Below are 16,916 nucleotides of genomic sequence, written 5' to 3' on the forward strand. Positions count from 1 at the left end.
ATTGTTTGGGAAAGAAATATAGACCTTGTTTTAAATGTAGTGGTAATAGTTCATTCAGTACAGAAATGTGTAGGCGGTGTAATTTACCCTGTCCTGTTGCTCAATTTACCCAATAGCTTGTCCGGGTATTTTATTTTATTTTTTAAACTAACGTTTACTTGCATTCGGATTCTTTCGAGACATATACAACATCCTGAAATATATGTAGATATCGTTGTTCGAAAGAATACTATATTTCCCTTGACAGAGTTGGGCTGTAAAAGATGGAGACTTTTATTTCCCTCACCAACTTTAAACATCAACTATCTGAGCACGTAACCGATCGCTGCAGCTGTACATAGTCCATCTGTAAATAGCCCACCCAATCTACCTACCCCATCCCCATACTGTTTTTATTTTATTTACTTTTCTGCTCTTTTGCACACCAGTATCTCTACTTGCACATCATCATCTGCTCATTTATCACTCCAGTGTTAATCTGCTAAATTCTAATTATTTTCTCCTCCTCATGCCTTTTGCACACTGTATATAGACGTTCTTTTTTCTATTGTGTCATTGACTTGTTTATTGTGTTATTGGCTTGTTTATTGTTTACTCCATGTGTAACTCTGTGTTGTTGTCTGTGTCACACTGCTTTGCTTTATCTTGGCCAGGTCGCAGTTGCAAATGAGAACTTGTTCTCAACTAGTCTACCTGGTTAAATAAAGGTGAAATAAATAAATACAAATAAAGAGTGACGCTGAATGTAAATTCTCTCAATTTACGCACTCTCCCATATGTGATGATGCCTAACTCATTACAAGAGCACAGTTAAAGCCCAGTTACCAGTACCTGAACATGTGAGAAGAGTGTAGAGGCCATAGTATGTAGGCCAAACCACTTACTCAGTCCACTTGGAAAAACGTGCATTTGTTTAAAAAACAACAACGTTGTATTTATATAAAGTGCAGCCTCCCTCTCTTAGCGAATAGCTAACTAGAACAGCTAAGTGTTCGATAACAGCTAAGTGTTCTAGCTAGCCAAGAAGTGGGAAATCGCGGGCAGTAGCGCGTGCCCATTGGATCTGACTGGCGAAAAGGAGGCCCTGCTTTATTCTAGGACGGTTGGACGACGCTGACGAGCTCACTACAATAGGTATTTAGCTAGTTACTTGGAACAGCAACCACAGGTAAACACTGGAAATACATTATTTAATTAAATGTAACTTCGCTAGCATTGATGAAAACTAAACATTGTTTGATGAATTGGTTGTTATTTAGCTAGCTAGCTACTAAAACATAGCTATTGATAACTTTTTTTGCTAACGTTATACTGTAGCTAGGTAACTACTGTATTTGGGCACAGTGATAACGACAGCTAGCTAGCAATACGTTGTTGTTGATGCTTTGTAGATAGCGGTGTCAGGCTAACTAGTAAAAATGTTTTTATTTTTTATTAATGTATTATTAGACTCTGAGTGAAGACACTGGAATAAGATGAAAATAAATTAAAACCAGCAGGCTAGACCTACTGCAGGTTTGTGAAATTCAAATAAAATTGTAAAGTTATGTCACCTGCGCAGGATATAACAAGTGTAGACGTTACCGTGAAATGCTTACTTACAAGCCTTAAGTCAACAAAGCAGTTTTAAGAAAAATACCGAGGTTATATACCGGGGGTACCGGTGTTGTCCCGAAACCCACCCGCCAGCCAGACAGAATCCCCCTGCGTTCTTCATTGCTGCGACTTGCTTGCAAGTCGAGACTTCTGCTCTTCACTCCGTTGTCAGTTTAGCCTATATTTCACTGCTCTTAGTAGCAGAAAGCATTTTTGCTTGCAGTTTTCGGTTTGGCTCTTTGTTTCAAGTGTATGTGGCGGTTCTAGCTTGTATGACGCCCTGGGCGAGCGCCCCCCCCCCCCCCCCCCCCCCTCCTCTCTTCAGCCCCCCCCTCCTCCTCCCTTCAGCGCCCCCCCCCCCCTCCTCTCTTCAGCCCCCCCCTCCTCCTCCCTTCAGCGCCCCCCCCCCCTCCTCACTTCAGCGCCCCCCCACTCCATTTGTTTAATATAACACACATACATTCATTATTAATTTCGGTTGCCTATCCTGAGGTGAAGTTAGTTCAACAGAAAGTATTTGACACTGATGTATGCCACAGAAAGTATTTGACTAGCCACAAAATAAAAGTAATTAGCGGGGGAGGGGGGTGAGAATTCTGGCAGGGGGGAGATTTTCCGAACAACACCAGTACCGAGTCAATGTGCCGACAGTGAGTAGCAGCAGCAGTATATATATATTTTTAAAGATCGAGGGGTCAATGCAAATAGGCCAGGTTGACATTTTATTAATTAGAATGTGATGTCATAAACTTCATGTCATAAACTGATGGCTGCATTGTCAAAACATTGTCAAAACTGTCATGAGAAAAATGTCTCATGATTGTTTGCTTTCCAGGCTGCCTCTCTGTGCCTCTGTTTAACCAGAAGAAAAGGAGTAGGCTGCCTTTGACATCCAATCCCTCAGAGAAGAAATTCTGTTCCGGCAATGAATACATGCCTACACACAGCTCTGCTTCATCCATCATCAACACATCAGGTAAGAGGAGTATAGGCTACTGCTCATGGACTTCAGTAGTAGCAATAATCAGATGTGTTCTGTGATTCATAAACTTTGCTTTTATTATTCATTTTTCTTGGATTTTAAAAGCGTGAGATTCTACCATCTCGGTCACTAGATGGCACTACACACAAAGAAAAATCATTTTTGCTGCCAAAATCTCAATGCTGTAACAACATTTTTTACCTCTACTCAGGTAACACAGGCTATTACCAAGATCAAGCCCCAAGGTGTCCTGCACCTGCTGTTCAGCACAATCAGTGCAGCAGACAAAGCAACCAGCAGTCTCAACAAATGTCTCAGTGTCCTAACAGTCAACCTGTTCCGGTACCTGTGGGGAGAAGCTTTGCACCTTCACACCCATACAACACTGGGAATACAGGGTAGAGGCAGTCATTATAGCGCAGATAAAAAGTTAACCTGCAGATGAACACTGTCTATATGCTGTATAGTACTAGAGATTATTTTTTTGACGGTTGATTTTGCAACACACAAACCTGTCATATCAGTGTTTCGCATATGTCCAGTCTGCAGATGGGACAGCCACCAGTGAGGCAGGACTCAAGAGCCCCTACAAACCCCAGACAGAGCAACTACAACGCCCCTTGCAGCAGTGGGAACACACAGAGCAAGCCGGTATCCCCAAGCAGCTACTCTCAGATGGGTCAGCAGCAGTCAGGTTACAGACAGAGACAGGACAACCCACCAGAGCCTCCTCTTTACTCCCAACAGTCTAAACCCACTCCCCCTCCAAGCAGACCAAGTCACGGTCCTGGAACACAGAAGCAGAACACATCCTGGAAGTTTATAACCACCACCAACACTGGGCCACAGAAACAACTGATGGAAGATAGTAGAGACACATATCAAACTCAAAATACCTCTCAGTCTCAGGTACAACATGTAAGTCATCTGTGCTAATTGTAGTTTATAGTTTAACACTGTAGGACCCTCAAACCCAACTTTGGACCTCGAAGCCAGTTCCTCTCTAATCAGGAACTGATTTAGAGCTGGGCCACCAGGTGGGTGCAATTAATTATCTGGTAGAACAGAAAACCAGCAGGCCTTACCACGTAGGGTAACAGCTGAATACCCCTGCTGTAAGAAAACAGGTTTCCGTAGATTACTTACCATAAAATAACAATTATATAGTTTTCATATTTAACCCAATTGTAGGTATATCTTTTCATGCTATCTTGTAAAATGTATGTTGTTCAATGCTAGATCAGTGATTTTAAAGTATTAATGTCTCTTTTATATTGTGACGGCGCCATCTGTGTTCCAGGTCAAACCAGCAACTGAGAACTCTCTGAGGATCCTGACTGCTGTCATTGATGGCATTAGACACTGGATCCATTTCAAGGGCAGAGCCCCGTACCTATTTGAGATTTTCGGTAAGTTCTCAAGAAGTGTCACTTTTCTAACATTGTATTTACTATTACTGGTACTCTATACACAATTTTTGTAATGTTATTTTATTCTATTAATTTATAGTCTATGTTCGTCCCACAGCCACTCTTGACTCTGTAGTCACCGCCGGGTCTCATGGAGCTAAGAACTTCCTCATGAGAGATGAGAAAGAGGTGGTGCAGTGTGTCTTCTATGAAAATGTGAGTCAGAAAAACACTTCCTCTTTAATAGGAAATTGAGACATGCAGTTACAGGGCTGTCTAGAGTTAATCAGAGGACAACAATCAATTACTTCATGTTCAGCACATTTTTTAAGGCCTAAAAAATCAACACTTTTTTTCAGTATGAAGAACTTTGGTGACTTTTATTTCAACAGGATACTTACCAGCTGCTACTGATCAACAGCATTATAAAGCAGTAGTTAGTTTTTCAACAATGCTGGAGGATATGGCTTCTCAAATCGTAGTGTATCTCCAGGGTGGATACCCATTATGTTACCTTTACCATGTTGTGCTGGATGTATACCCTTTATGTCTAATGCGTCTCTGCTCCATCCCCACGAGGAGCTGGCGTTGCCCAGGCTGATCCGAGGCCAGGTGCACCGCTGTGTGGGGAACTACGACCACACCAGGGACACCCTCACCTGTGTGTCTGTCAGGGCCGCTCTGCCCTCAGAGCAGAGGAACGCACATGAGTCTATCAAAGCCTCGGATGCTGAGATGAGGGACCTGGTGAAATCACTCAGTGAAGTCTGATCAGCAGCACAGAAACACATAAGGGAGCTTCCAGCAACTGTTCAAAGGCAAAACAATTGTCTTTGCCAATGGGTTCTTGAGTATCACTACATGGCAAGTGCTCTCCACTATTAGAAACTGTATATAGAGTCCTACTGTATGTAGATCCTTGACATGTCTGAAAATTCTCCAGGGATGAGTAGTACGTGATACCCCTATTTTATTTTTGAAAGAATATTCTGAACTGGGCAGTTCAAGTGTATACAGTTTCACCTGCTTGCCTGTAAAGGGCGCCATCTGTTTGTGACAAGCAACATATTAAGATTGTGTGTTTATGAATTTCCCAATGTTAAATATGTACGTGCATCTGTATATCATCAGATTACAGGTAAGATATTTCATATTTTTCTTGTGTATATAATACTTAACACATAAAAAATGTAATATGTGCAATTCTGGTTTTGGACACAAAATAAAACCCCCTTCTCTTCCTCAGTTAAATGTTTAATTACAAAGAAAATTCACAGAACAGCAAACATTGTTAAGAGGGAAGTTTCAGATAAAACAAACATTGTTGATGTAATAAGTCAAATTATATATTTGGGGGGGGGGGGGGCAGTTAAGAATGAAAAGTGAGCTACAATAACATACAGTTATTAGTTTATTTACAACCAACATATTACAATGGAAAAACTAGTTCTACTACTCTACAAAAACAGTTTCACCAGTGCTGAGACTTGACACACAATGTTTCAACATTATATCGGGGTACAAATCCTGTGCAGTAAGTGAACCCCAGTCATTCCCAGTATCAAGCACAGTATGAGGTCCAATACAAATACCAGCATTTCTTTCTTGGTCTTCTTTTCAAAACATGGCAACAATTACATACGTTTTTTTATCATGACTTTTCCTCTTTTTAAGTAATTTTGGCAATTTTCAATGACATTCATCTCAGTATTAAGCTCGCATGCACACACACACATTGGAATGCAGTATGTATGTAAAAGCACACCGATTTGTGGAATTGGCTGCGTAGTCAGGGAAATTATACAATTTGTCCATGAAACATGATAAGAATAAAACGATTCAATTAGGAGAAATGTGATGGCAAAAACACACTAATCCATTGGCTTATCTCAGAAGTTAATTATTTTTAGCCACACTTTACATATTACCTGGATAATGTGTCAACTTAACACTGATAACTGCGGGCTAAGTTCAATTTGTACTGCTCTCAAGTTGTGCCACTCTACTTGGTGTATGGGCATGCCAGGAATTATGCATTAGCTGCATGTCACAACCTTTTAATTTAGTGATTAAAGTGATTTTCCTCTTGTGAATAAATTGTCAGGGGCATAATTCAACACAAGTACAGCTCTCTCTCTCATTGCCTTCAAGCTTTAAGAAGAGATCAGTTTTTTTCTTCTATAGAACATTCTTCCAAATTCAAGAAGATTATAATGTACAGAAGAAGCACATCTTGAAACATATACAGGAAAAGTACAGCACACAGGGAAAATAATAACGTGAACATTTCTATACTACAATATCCACAGTTGAAGTAGATAGTAACCTGATATTAATAAACTCTTAGAAAAAAATATGATATCTAGAACCTAAAAGGGTTCTTCGGCTGTCCCCATAGGAGAACCCTTTTTGGTTCCAGGTAGAACACTTTTGGGTTCAATGCAATGTAGAACCCAAAAGCGTTCTACCTGGAACCAAAAAGGACAGACAAATAACTGTTTTGGAACCCATTTTTCTAAGAGTGTAGTATTGAAGTAACTTGTCTTGGTTTTGTTATAAAGGCACACGTTGGTATGGTCAGAGCAGATATATTTTAATCTAGATCAGCTGTTTTACTATTTATTAACTAACCCCAACTTTATCTGCACTCTAGTCTAGAATTTCAAGACAATGCTATCTTATCTTCTTGCCTTTCGCCTGATTTAATGTAGTCCTGAATTATAGTGTATCGCTAGTATTGTGTTGTGTAAAAACTGAAATAATAATGACTTGGGCTAACAAGACAACCATATTAACAGTAGGAACTCTGGAAAGGTTGGTAGAAGGATGCCATGTCATCCCAACATCAAATTTGTAACAAATTTCAAATGCTCAAATGCTCTCCTTAAAAGTTGACTATCAGACAATTATTGTGTTATTATGCACACCTCTTTATCTATATTAATTTGTCTTGAAGGCAGGTCAGACACTTCTGTATTGTTTGGTACATCTCCTCCATTGAAAAACTTGTCCAACAATTTATCTAGAATTGTTACTGTCCAATGGGTCACTGCTTGAGACTTGTTGAAAATGTGAATGGTCTCTGACCTTTTAGAACCATGTTGAAGGTGTAGGCTAAGTCAGATGGCGAGTCCCCAGGCTAATGTTTCACTGTGCTACACGTCCATCTGATGACATCCTTACAGCCAGAGTGTTGTTCAATACTGGATCCAAACTGCATCTAGATCCAAACCTATATACAATCCCCTTTCCTCAAACTCCTCTGGACGGAGTCTTTGAATGCGCTCACTGTGTTGAGATCTATGGGTCTGAGTCAATGTCATAACTTTCTGATCCTTGCTTTGTCTTGATGTTAAATGGGTCTCCTATTGTCTTGACTGTTCGCCATATGCACATGAACCCATTGAAGATTGAAGCGTGTCCATGTCCTTTGATAACTGTAGAAATGTTTCATATTGTCTGTTAATCTCATGCCACCCTTGACGATTGAAGATTCTCCTTATTGTCCCACCTTTTCTCTTGCAAACAGCTCTGATGATTCTGGAATGTTACACTTATTCAGTATTGCCCACTATTAATGTCACCCTGGAGTCATTATGGTTATAGACCTGACCATCACCCTCTGTCTGGTTACTGCAATGTTTAACCAACTTTCTATGTATAACAGATGAATATTTATGTATACTTCTGTCCATCTGAACAGAGGTTGTTGTTATCAATCCTTGTGTTTCTTTCAAACATGTATTTTTTCCAGAAAAAAAACAGAAAATGCAAAGTCACAAATTGACAGTAAAATAAAGAACATAACAATAAGGTAAATTATTAGATCAAATAAATATATTTTGCTTGAAGGAAGACGGTACATAAATGTTATTCACAGTTGTGTATAGCCTAGTTGTATATCAGTGGGCAGGGCTTTTTAAAATGGCATCCTACAGAAGAAGTGGACGCAGGGGTTTCTCCATCTCCATGACATCATACACGGACGTAGGGAGTATTGTAGTAGACTGACTGGATGAGGGTGGGGTCAGTTGTTGCCCTATAAGAGAGTGGGCAAGGGTGTCGGGGACAGGTGCTCCTTTGGGGCGTATTTGGCGAAGAAAGGCAGGAAGAGTGTGAGCATGACGCTGACGATGGCCAGCATGTATCCCCAGCCAATCTGGCAGTCCCCGGCATAATAGATGTCTGAGTCCCCGCAGAAGGATCTCACCAAGGTGGAGTTGAGCCCAAAGGGATAGACCAGCAGCCCAGATCCCATGATAAACACTGGAGGAGAGATGAGAAATGGAAGAGGCTTTGGTTACAACCAGGGTTACATTCAAATACAATATCTTTAGACAGCACTTTGGACAACAAGATCCCCTATTGTTCAGCTTCCCACAAATATATCTTACATCCCTCCTTCTCATGTGCTTCTCTCAGTTATCCTTACATTTCAATCATCCTTCCAACTGAACTAAATCAAATATCCAGCTGTAAAAGTTTCCATCCCGGCTCTTTGCGTTCAGCTTGACAAGTGTTCCTGGTAATGTTGACCCCTGGCCACTTGGTGGCACTAGAGGTTTTGCATTATGAGCCAACAGCCCACAGATACGGTCAAAAGTGTAATTTAGGAGCTTCACTGTCTGCCCTATCTCCAGTTGCACCCTGAATAGCACCTATAGAAAAATAAATCACTATTGAGATTGAGTCTCAACCCAGCCAGGGAGTGATGGAGGAAGGACTGATTGAGGAGAGGAAATAGGCTTTTTATGTAAAAAAAAAAAAAAAAAAGGAGCTCTGATGGCTCTGGATTGACAGGCCTGGCTAATGCAAAGTGAATCATGTCTCCCAAAAACCATTAGCACTTCTCATGCCAAACTGACGACCACAAGAAAAGAGCCTGGCACTTTAATATGCAGCAATCAGCTTTCCCAGACAGTATCACATCCTTAGTGCCCCATGTAGCGACTGGCTGAGAGAGTGGCTCAGTTTTTCAAAATTGAGTTAGGTCTGCCAGCCAGCGCTGCCAAGAAGCAGCTATCCATTGCTGAGTATCATCATTCCTACTCTTACTCATGTTGAGGAAAAACTAAGGTTATATTTCCATTAAACTGGACTGTCATTGTTTGTTTTTTACGGTACAATGAAATAATAGGGTACTATCGATAACGAGCTATCATTCACAGCTGTCTGTCTGTCTGTCTGTCTGTCTATAAAACACATTAAACACGTATCATCTTTTGTTCATGTATTGATTCCAGAGTTTCTGAGTTTCAAGGACAGTGTAGCAGCAGAGTGTAATAGTGTAATAGTGTAGTTATAAGATAAGGCAATGGGGATGTCAAGTATCAAAATTGTTTTATGCTACAATGTTATAGATTTTTGGGAAAGGGTTGAAGGGAGCTCTATATTATGACATGTTCCATCCAGAGAGAGTGATAAGATGTAACTTTTTGATGTGTGTTTGAAAACCCTCTGGGAGAGACTGGTGAGAGTCATGCTAAGGGCACAGAGGAGAGAGAAACTGATAGAGATAGGGAGAAAAACAAGGAGAGAAAATGAGAAGGAGAAAAACTGAGTCAGAGAAAGAAGGGGGTGAGAAAAAGGAAATAGGTGGCAAAAAAAGAAGTACAAGAAGCAGAGGGAACGGGGAGAGGTTGTATGTGTTGGAAGTTAGGGCACTGTGTACCAGAATCACCCCATTAGAGTGAGCTGTTTGAGGCTGAGGATGTGGCTGCTGGAGCCCCAACCCAGAGCTGAGGATGCTGTACCCCCAATCCACCCAGAGCTCTGTCTCTGTCCTGCTCAGAATGGCCCTGTGTTTATCTGCAGGGGCCCGGCTCTTCAAAGCAGCCTGGCTAATGATACTTTAATGGCCTTCTCTATCAAACTATCATTGGTTTTGTGGAAGGTGCACAAAGACACAGGCAGGGTTTCCTTTTCAAGGCACTTCCCTCGTCGTTCCTCTCCACAACAGAGAGATGACAGCAGTCACACACAGCCAAAACCCAAATGGATAAATAATGAAGAAACATGCCAGGCCCCCAAATAGTCGATGCAGGAATTAAATCAAACCACATAACATAGCTTTGAAACAAGTGGCACGAAAGCCTTGAGGGTAGGTATACGGAGAGGGGGCAATTGTTGTCTGCATCAGATAAGCACTGTGCCTCAGGTCGATATGATCGCTCTAGGCTGCATAGCTCTGTTAATGGGAACAGACTTATCAAGAACGTACAAGTCTGACAACCCTGGACTCACTTTACCTGGATAAAGTCTGAAGACTAGAGTAGATTACTGTGTTGCTGTATGTAGGACGACTGGGAAGATCTATAGCTACTGTGTTATGTACTATAGGATTACTGGGAAGATCAAACTGAAGCATTTATCTTTGATTTATGTTGCCTATTGATGATTAAAAACATGTATACACAGTCAGTCTGTGATATAATAAATGTACTGTACACATTACAGGAGGTTGGTGGCACCTGAATTGGGGAGGACGGGCTCGTGGTAATGGCTGGAGCGGAATAAGTGGAATGGTATCAAATACATCAAACATGTTGTTTCCATGCATTTGATGTCATTCCATATGCTCCGTTCCATCTATAATTATGAACCGTCATCCCCTCAACAGCCCCCTGTGGTATACAGCTGAAGTTGGAAGTTTAGGATGGAGTCATTAAAACTAGTTTTTCAAACACTCCACAAATTTCTTGTTAACAAAGTATAGTTTTGGCAAGTCGGTTAGGACATCTACTATGTGCATGACACAAGTAATTTTTCCAACAATTGTTTACAGACAGATTATTTCACTTATAATTCACTGTATCACAATTCCATTGGGTCAGAAGTTTACATACACTAAGTTGACTGTGCCTTTAAACAGCTTGGAAAATTCCAGAAAATTCTGTCATGACTTTAGAAGCTTCTGGTAACTCAGTGCCTCTTTGCTTGACATCATGGGAAAATCAAAAGAAATCATCAATTTTTTTTGAGAAGTCTGGTTCATCCTTGGGAGCAATTTCCAAATGCCTGAAGGTGCCATGTTCATCTGTACAAACAATAGTACGCAAGAATAAACACCATGGGACCACGCAGTCGTCATACCACTCAGGAAGGAGACGTGATGATAGAGATGAACGTACTTTGGTGCGAAAGGTGCAAATCTAACCCAGAACAACAGCAAAGGACCTTGTGAAGATGCTGGAGGAAACAGGTACAAAACGATCTATATCCACAGTAAAACGAGTCCTATATCGACATAACCTCAATGGCCGCTCAGCAAGGAAGAAGCCACTGCTCCAAAACTGCCATAAAAAAGCCAGACTAAGGTTTGCTACTGCACATGGGGACAAAGATCGTACTTTCTGGAGAAATGTCCTCTGGTCTGATGAAACAAAAATAGAACTGTTTGGCCATAATGACCATCGTTATGTTTGGAGGAAAAAAGGGGAGGCTTGCAAGCCGAAGAACACCATCTCAACCATGAAGCAGAATCATGCTGTGGGGGTGCTTTGCTGCAGGAGGGACTGGTGCACTTCACAAAATAGATGGCATCACGAGGCAGGAAAACTATATGGATATATTGAAGCAACATCTCAAGACATCAGTCAGGAAGTTAAAGCTTGGTTGCAAATGGGTCTTCCAAATGGACAATGACCCCAAGCATACTGCCAAAGTTGTGGCAAAATGGCTTAAGGACAACAAAGTCAAGGTATTGGAATGGCCATCACAAAGCCCTGACCTGAATCCTATTGAAAATGTGTGGGCTGAACTGAAAAAGCATGTGCGAGCAAGGAGGCCTACCAACCTGACTCAGTTACATCAGCTCTGTTGGGAGGAATGGGCCAAAATTCCCCTAAACTGGGAAGCTTGTGAAGCTTGGGAAGCTTGTGGAAGGCTACCCGAAACGTTTGACCGAAGTTAAACAATTTAAAGGCAATGCTACCAAATACTAATTGTGTGTATGTAAACTTCTGACCCACCGGGAATGTGATGAAAGAAATAAAAGCTGAAATATATAATTCTACTATCATTCTGACATTTCACATTCTTAAAATAAAGTGGTGATCCTAACTGGCCTAAAACAGGGAATTTTTACTAGGATTAAATGTCAGGAATTGTGAAAAACTGAGTTTAAATGTATTTGGCTAAGGTGTATGTAAACTTCCGACGTTAACTGTACATCCAGTACATGATGGTTTTGATGACGTTCAGGATTACATGTACTGTATGCATGCATATACAGTACATACCATTTAGTGATTTGACTCGTGTTCAACCTTGAGTAAAAGGTGAAAACTTCATTTGAGAGATTAGCAGTAGCAGCCCACTATGGACACAGATGGGTAAATGCAATCTCATGAATATAGAAGCTGAGGGAGCAGTAACAAATTACACGATGGTGCGATGCAGTGAAACTGCATATGGTAACCTCACAGCATTCATTATTCTCCCATCCAACAGGGCCAGGGGAGTGGAGAAAGCATCCCGCTCTCATCTCATATGCCATATTGAATGTCCCATGTTTTATTGACATGTTTAGAGAGACATAATGGACGTGTGATTATAAAGGGCAAACTCAGTTATTCTGGAGTTGGGACTTGACTTGAGAGTGTTTGTGGAGTTCACCTGAATACAAAATATCCACAATGGCAACTTGGCAAGTGCTGTAAAACCCAAGCTACGATAACATAAAAGTAAATAATGTAGCATTAAAACGGGCCACAAACAACCATTGAGCTGACTTACATTCTGTAAACTGCACATAGAATTGCAAAGCACCAAGGATGATCTAAATCCTAAAACAACAACGATAATTTGGATGGGCGACTCGGAACTGGTCCCAGATACAATGAGTATCCATCAAGAGTGGGGCAGGAGGACTTTTGACGCCACACTTGGCCAGTTGGGCGGCAGGTACAGCAGTAATAAAGGCAGTTAGCCACGAAGAAGAGCTGTTAAAACGTAATTACGGGAGTTTAAAGAGCCGTCTCCACAATAGCTGCATGGCAGTGAAAAGCGTTCAGCACAGCACTTCAACACACATCTCCTTCCTTCTTCCTGTTCCTATTAGACACCGTTTACTGTGCTTCCTGCGCCATTCACGCTCATGTGCACACAAGCCATGTACATTCTTGGAGATTGGAATCAGGTGGGACTGGAAGGGAGGGCATGAGAACAATTAACGGGGAAGAGAAAGACAGAGGAAACAATGGGAAAAGGATACTGTAGGTCACCCAGGGGCTAATGTGTCTTATTTACAGACACCCCACATCCATGCAGACACACAGACGGACAAACACAGAGACGGCAAACATGGATCACAATGGAAAGCAAAGCTATAGATTTACACCTTGGGGTAAGTCAGTCACGAATCACTGCCACTCTATCAGCTCTCTGTGTTTATCTGTATGTGTGTGTGTATGTGTGTATGTGTGTTTGTGTGTGCGCGCATGCATGCGTGTGTGCTGTAGCAAGGACAGCACAGAGTCTAACCGCACTTATAAATTACCCTGCAGCCTGTCTGGCTGAATACAACACCAGCAAAGCCGATGTGATACTAATGAAAGTAAATCACCAGCCAAAACAGAGGCCTGCCTCTCTGTTTAGCAACATATGCTGTTTAAGGATATTCTTTGAGTTCATCCACATGGGTTTGACTTTTTGCTCAGGCTCATCCGTCCTCTGTGGTTACACCACTGACACGGTTATACTTGAAGTTTGAAATCCTGGAAAAACAACCCTAGAATGTTACACAATTGGGATAATTGTTTGTGGCGAACAACTGAGAGAGATTCAGAGAGATGTTCTCCCGATGGTTTGAAGGGCACTCAGCCTCAACCGGCGATGGTTGAAAAAAGATCATGTTTTTGACAAACGCAGCAACACTTTGTATAATTGTCCTCCAATAATTTTCACAGACAGCCGTGAAGTCAGGAGGCCTAGGCTCTGATTATCACTGAACCTTTAGCAGAGTCAATCCTCTAAAATAAACATCCTACTTTTGTAGCAGTATGTTTAGTATTCAATCAGATTCAGGGAGAGAAATGGAGAGTAGGGGGGTGGAAAGCAGAGAAGAGAAGAGGCAAAGAAAAGAGAAATGAAGAGAAGAGACGCAAAGAGAAGAAGACAAGACAGAAGAGAAGACAAGAAAAGACAAGAGAAGACAGAAGAGAAGATAAGATAAAGGGAAAAGAAAGAGAAGAGAGGAGATGTGACGTGAAGAGAGACAGGCAAAGCTCAGTAGAGCAGCCTTGATTCTCCTCTCTCTCTTTTCCCTGGACTGTTCAGTGAGAATATGACAGGAGAGAAGAAATGTTGGAAGGAGAGGAGAAGTGAGGAGAGCTCAGCCTTGACTTTATTGCTCTCTCTGGTCGCTTGACTGCTCACGTTTGTCAATGAACTAGTGAGACACGCCAGAAAATGATACTGAATTACACAGCCGTGAGAATGAGAAAAATATAAAGTTTCTATAAAGGTATTTGAAGAGAACTTGTTGGCCCTTGGCCTGTCCCCAGAGTAAGGTGTGTGATGAGGTAGCGTCCATGCGTGACAATGCATTAACTCTCGGCTGGGAACCACAGTAACACCATGGTAACTCTGTATCCAATCACACAGGGTGGACTGAGGTCCCCATTCACTCTCTCTGGGTCAGGCTCAGGGAGGGCTATATATGGGGACTGAGAGGTTTTAGTGAGAGTATATGATACCACAGACGTCATATACCAATAAAATAAAATACTAAATATGTTTTGTTTTCACATACACCGGATATCTGCAGCGATATGTGTTGATTTACAGGGTCAGCCATAGCGTTGGATGTTGTGTGCATGCACTCTGATACTGTAGGTTAGTGTGTGTGGATCATCCAACAACACGCATGCACAAACAACACCCATTAAAACAAAAGGCGATGAACTTTACACTCTGTATAGAGTACTAACGTATTAGCACATAGACTTTTGGCATATTCAAATAGAGTTGTCACCTGTTGGTGAATCATCGAATGAGAACATTAGCCTGTGATACATGACCTTTTAGTTGTCTAGTCAGTCCAATGCCCTGTGGGGCTGAGGGTTATATGACAGTGATCTCCATCAGTGAGTAGTGAGGTGGAATGTGGCCCAGTCTCAGAAGATGATGTGGTCATCCTAGAAATGGATGACTAGAACAGGCATCATGTTGAGTATACCTACACACGTTAAGTGTACCCATGCTAGTAATTCTATTTCTGTGGTGGTCATCCTGTATTTCCTCCACGTACCATCAGAGTACTTAATTACAAGCCATCCTGCTGCTGGTGCTGGGGACCTGGAGGGCCATTCATTATATCGCCAAGACTTCTGCTTTGGATCAAACTTTATTACCTCCCAACGCTGACTGCCATAACTCAGTTAGCACTGAGGAAAGTTGCCCGTGTGATTGAATTAGAGATTGATGTGATGGTTCCCTCCCTGGCCTGGTCTGTCTAATCCTCTGCTCTGGTTAGCCAGGCCTGACTGGCTTGCTGGCTGCTGTTATTTGTCCGTTCTGTCTGCTCCCTCTGGCTCTGTCAATGACTACAGCTACAGCCCCCGCCATGATTACTGTCAGAAATGGCTGAACACACAAACCTCAACAATCATGTTTTCCCCCTGGGTTAGAAACACTGGTGTGAATCTGAGGATAAGCTAAGGTCAAAGGGAAGAGCTTTGACACTTGACAAGTCAAATCACATGCTTCGTAAACAACAGGTGTAAACTAATAGTGAAATGCTTACTTCCCAACAACACAAAATACAACAAAAAACCTTATAATAAATAAATAAATACAATAAAAATACACAATGATAAACACACAATGAGCAATGATAGCTTGGCTATCTATATACATGGGGTACCAAGTTACAAGACGACAGAATAACTATGATAATCGTTGACGGCGAGAGAGGAGATTAAATGGATTGTCAGTGACTCCTCTTCTCCTTGTCCCCCTACACCCCTATTTCTGCATTCCAGTCTTGCAGCAAACATGGTAGATGAATATGAGGGCTAATGTTGTCCCGAGGGTCACTTATCTCCTACAGTATGGCCCACAAGCATATCTGTGACACTCCCAGTCCTAACAAAGACTAGCCCACAGCAGGAGGCCTGACTAGAACAACCCAGCCACCACACAGGCTCAGATATCATCCACAGAGACTCAGCTACCAGGAAGAGGATGCGATCCTGTGTGTCTCTATCCACAGGAGTCTGCTCTCATTCTCCAAAGGAACTTTCCGTTTGGCTGCTGTCCCAATTGGGATTCTATCTGTCTGGTACTGTGCACTGAAACGACTAGGGGCAGTACAGTCACGCACATACAGAACAATATGTCTTACCTAACCTTACCTCACCTAACTACATACCTGAGAGCTAAGGTCACAGTAACTGAACAAAGAGTGTTCCTCTTCACAATGACAAACACACTGTTATTTTTACTCCTCTGTCGGAGAAGTGTATCCTTGCATTGTTCCCTTGCAGATATTTGGGAGCGGGTGTAATTTTTTTTTTTAAAGAATATACAAATGTATAATACATCTTTATTTGCCAGCACACCACTCATTTATTTGTGTTGCCAGCGTTGTTTGTCAGTGATGAAACTCTGTGACATGAAACATGCTGTAGGCCCTGGAAATACCAAGAATATTCTTTAATTACAGCTGCAGCCTCATAGCCATACATCAAACCTCTTTCGTTCTCGTGATCATTTTTCCTGTTGTCTACCTTTCCCTTGGTTAACAGATGCTGCAGATCCTGCCTACACGTTTGCGTGTCTCTTTTCTTATTTCTAATAGAAGTGGGACTGGTGTTCTGTGGCACAACGTGGATGTTGACGGTGGGTAGATGTGTAAATCTATTTTTAAAACTTTATGAGCCGTTTGCAGTTTAACATTTTTTTGTTAAATCAGTGTGTGTGTGTGT

The 16,916-nt window shown here is 41.7% G+C and overlaps 2 protein-coding genes across 4 annotated transcripts in view; one reads left to right on the forward strand and one right to left on the reverse strand.

Annotated features, from left to right (window-relative positions):
* The first annotated feature begins 808 nt into the window (after window positions 1-808).
* Window positions 809-5,232, forward strand: LOC110537484 (spermatogenesis-associated protein 22). 3 transcript variants are annotated; one of them, XM_090192308.1, is made up of 6 exons: window positions 809-1,168; window positions 2,432-2,572; window positions 3,121-3,496; window positions 3,879-3,987; window positions 4,106-4,203; window positions 4,584-5,232. In XM_090192308.1, exons 3-6 carry the CDS (start codon window positions 3,128-3,130, stop codon window positions 4,695-4,697), a joined length of 690 nt encoding a protein of 229 aa, XP_090048434.1. In that variant the 5' UTR covers window positions 809-1,168; window positions 2,432-2,572; window positions 3,121-3,127; the 3' UTR covers window positions 4,698-5,232. The 3 variants fall into 3 exon arrangements, with proteins under 3 accessions (XP_090048434.1, XP_036793318.2, XP_090048433.1); XM_036937423.2 differs by lacking the exon at window positions 809-1,168 and adding an exon at window positions 2,790-2,976 and having other exon boundaries at window positions 2,295-2,572; window positions 4,567-5,232; XM_090192307.1 differs by lacking the exon at window positions 809-1,168 and adding an exon at window positions 2,790-2,976 and having other exon boundaries at window positions 2,295-2,572.
* Window positions 5,229-16,916, reverse strand: part of lhfpl7 (LHFPL tetraspan subfamily member 7) — a 210,447-nt gene continuing 198,759 nt past the window's right edge. The window contains exon 3 of the mRNA XM_090192309.1: window positions 5,229-8,253. Coding sequence (XP_090048435.1) covers window positions 8,027-8,253 — 227 coding nt within the window. The 3' untranslated portion in view covers window positions 5,229-8,026. The remainder of the gene's footprint in view (window positions 8,254-16,916) is intronic.

Source organism: Oncorhynchus mykiss, chromosome 12 (assembly GCF_057628025.1).
Source record: "Oncorhynchus mykiss isolate SJ-2025 chromosome 12, ASM5762802v1, whole genome shotgun sequence".
In the NCBI taxonomy this organism is placed as follows: Eukaryota; Metazoa; Chordata; class Actinopteri; order Salmoniformes; family Salmonidae; genus Oncorhynchus; species Oncorhynchus mykiss.

Excerpts from the sequence above, each read along its gene's own strand:
- LOC110537484 (XM_036937423.2), top strand. The coding sequence starts at position 2,413 with ATGATTGTTTGCTTTCCAGGCTGCCTCTCTGTGCCTCTGTTTAACCAG. Across the intron at positions 2,573-2,789 it reads ATCCATCATCAACACATCAG|GTAACACAGGCTATTACCAA; the intron begins GTAAGAGGAGTA and ends ACCTCTACTCAG. Across the intron at positions 2,977-3,120 it reads TACAACACTGGGAATACAGG|TCTGCAGATGGGACAGCCAC; the intron begins GTAGAGGCAGTC and ends GCATATGTCCAG.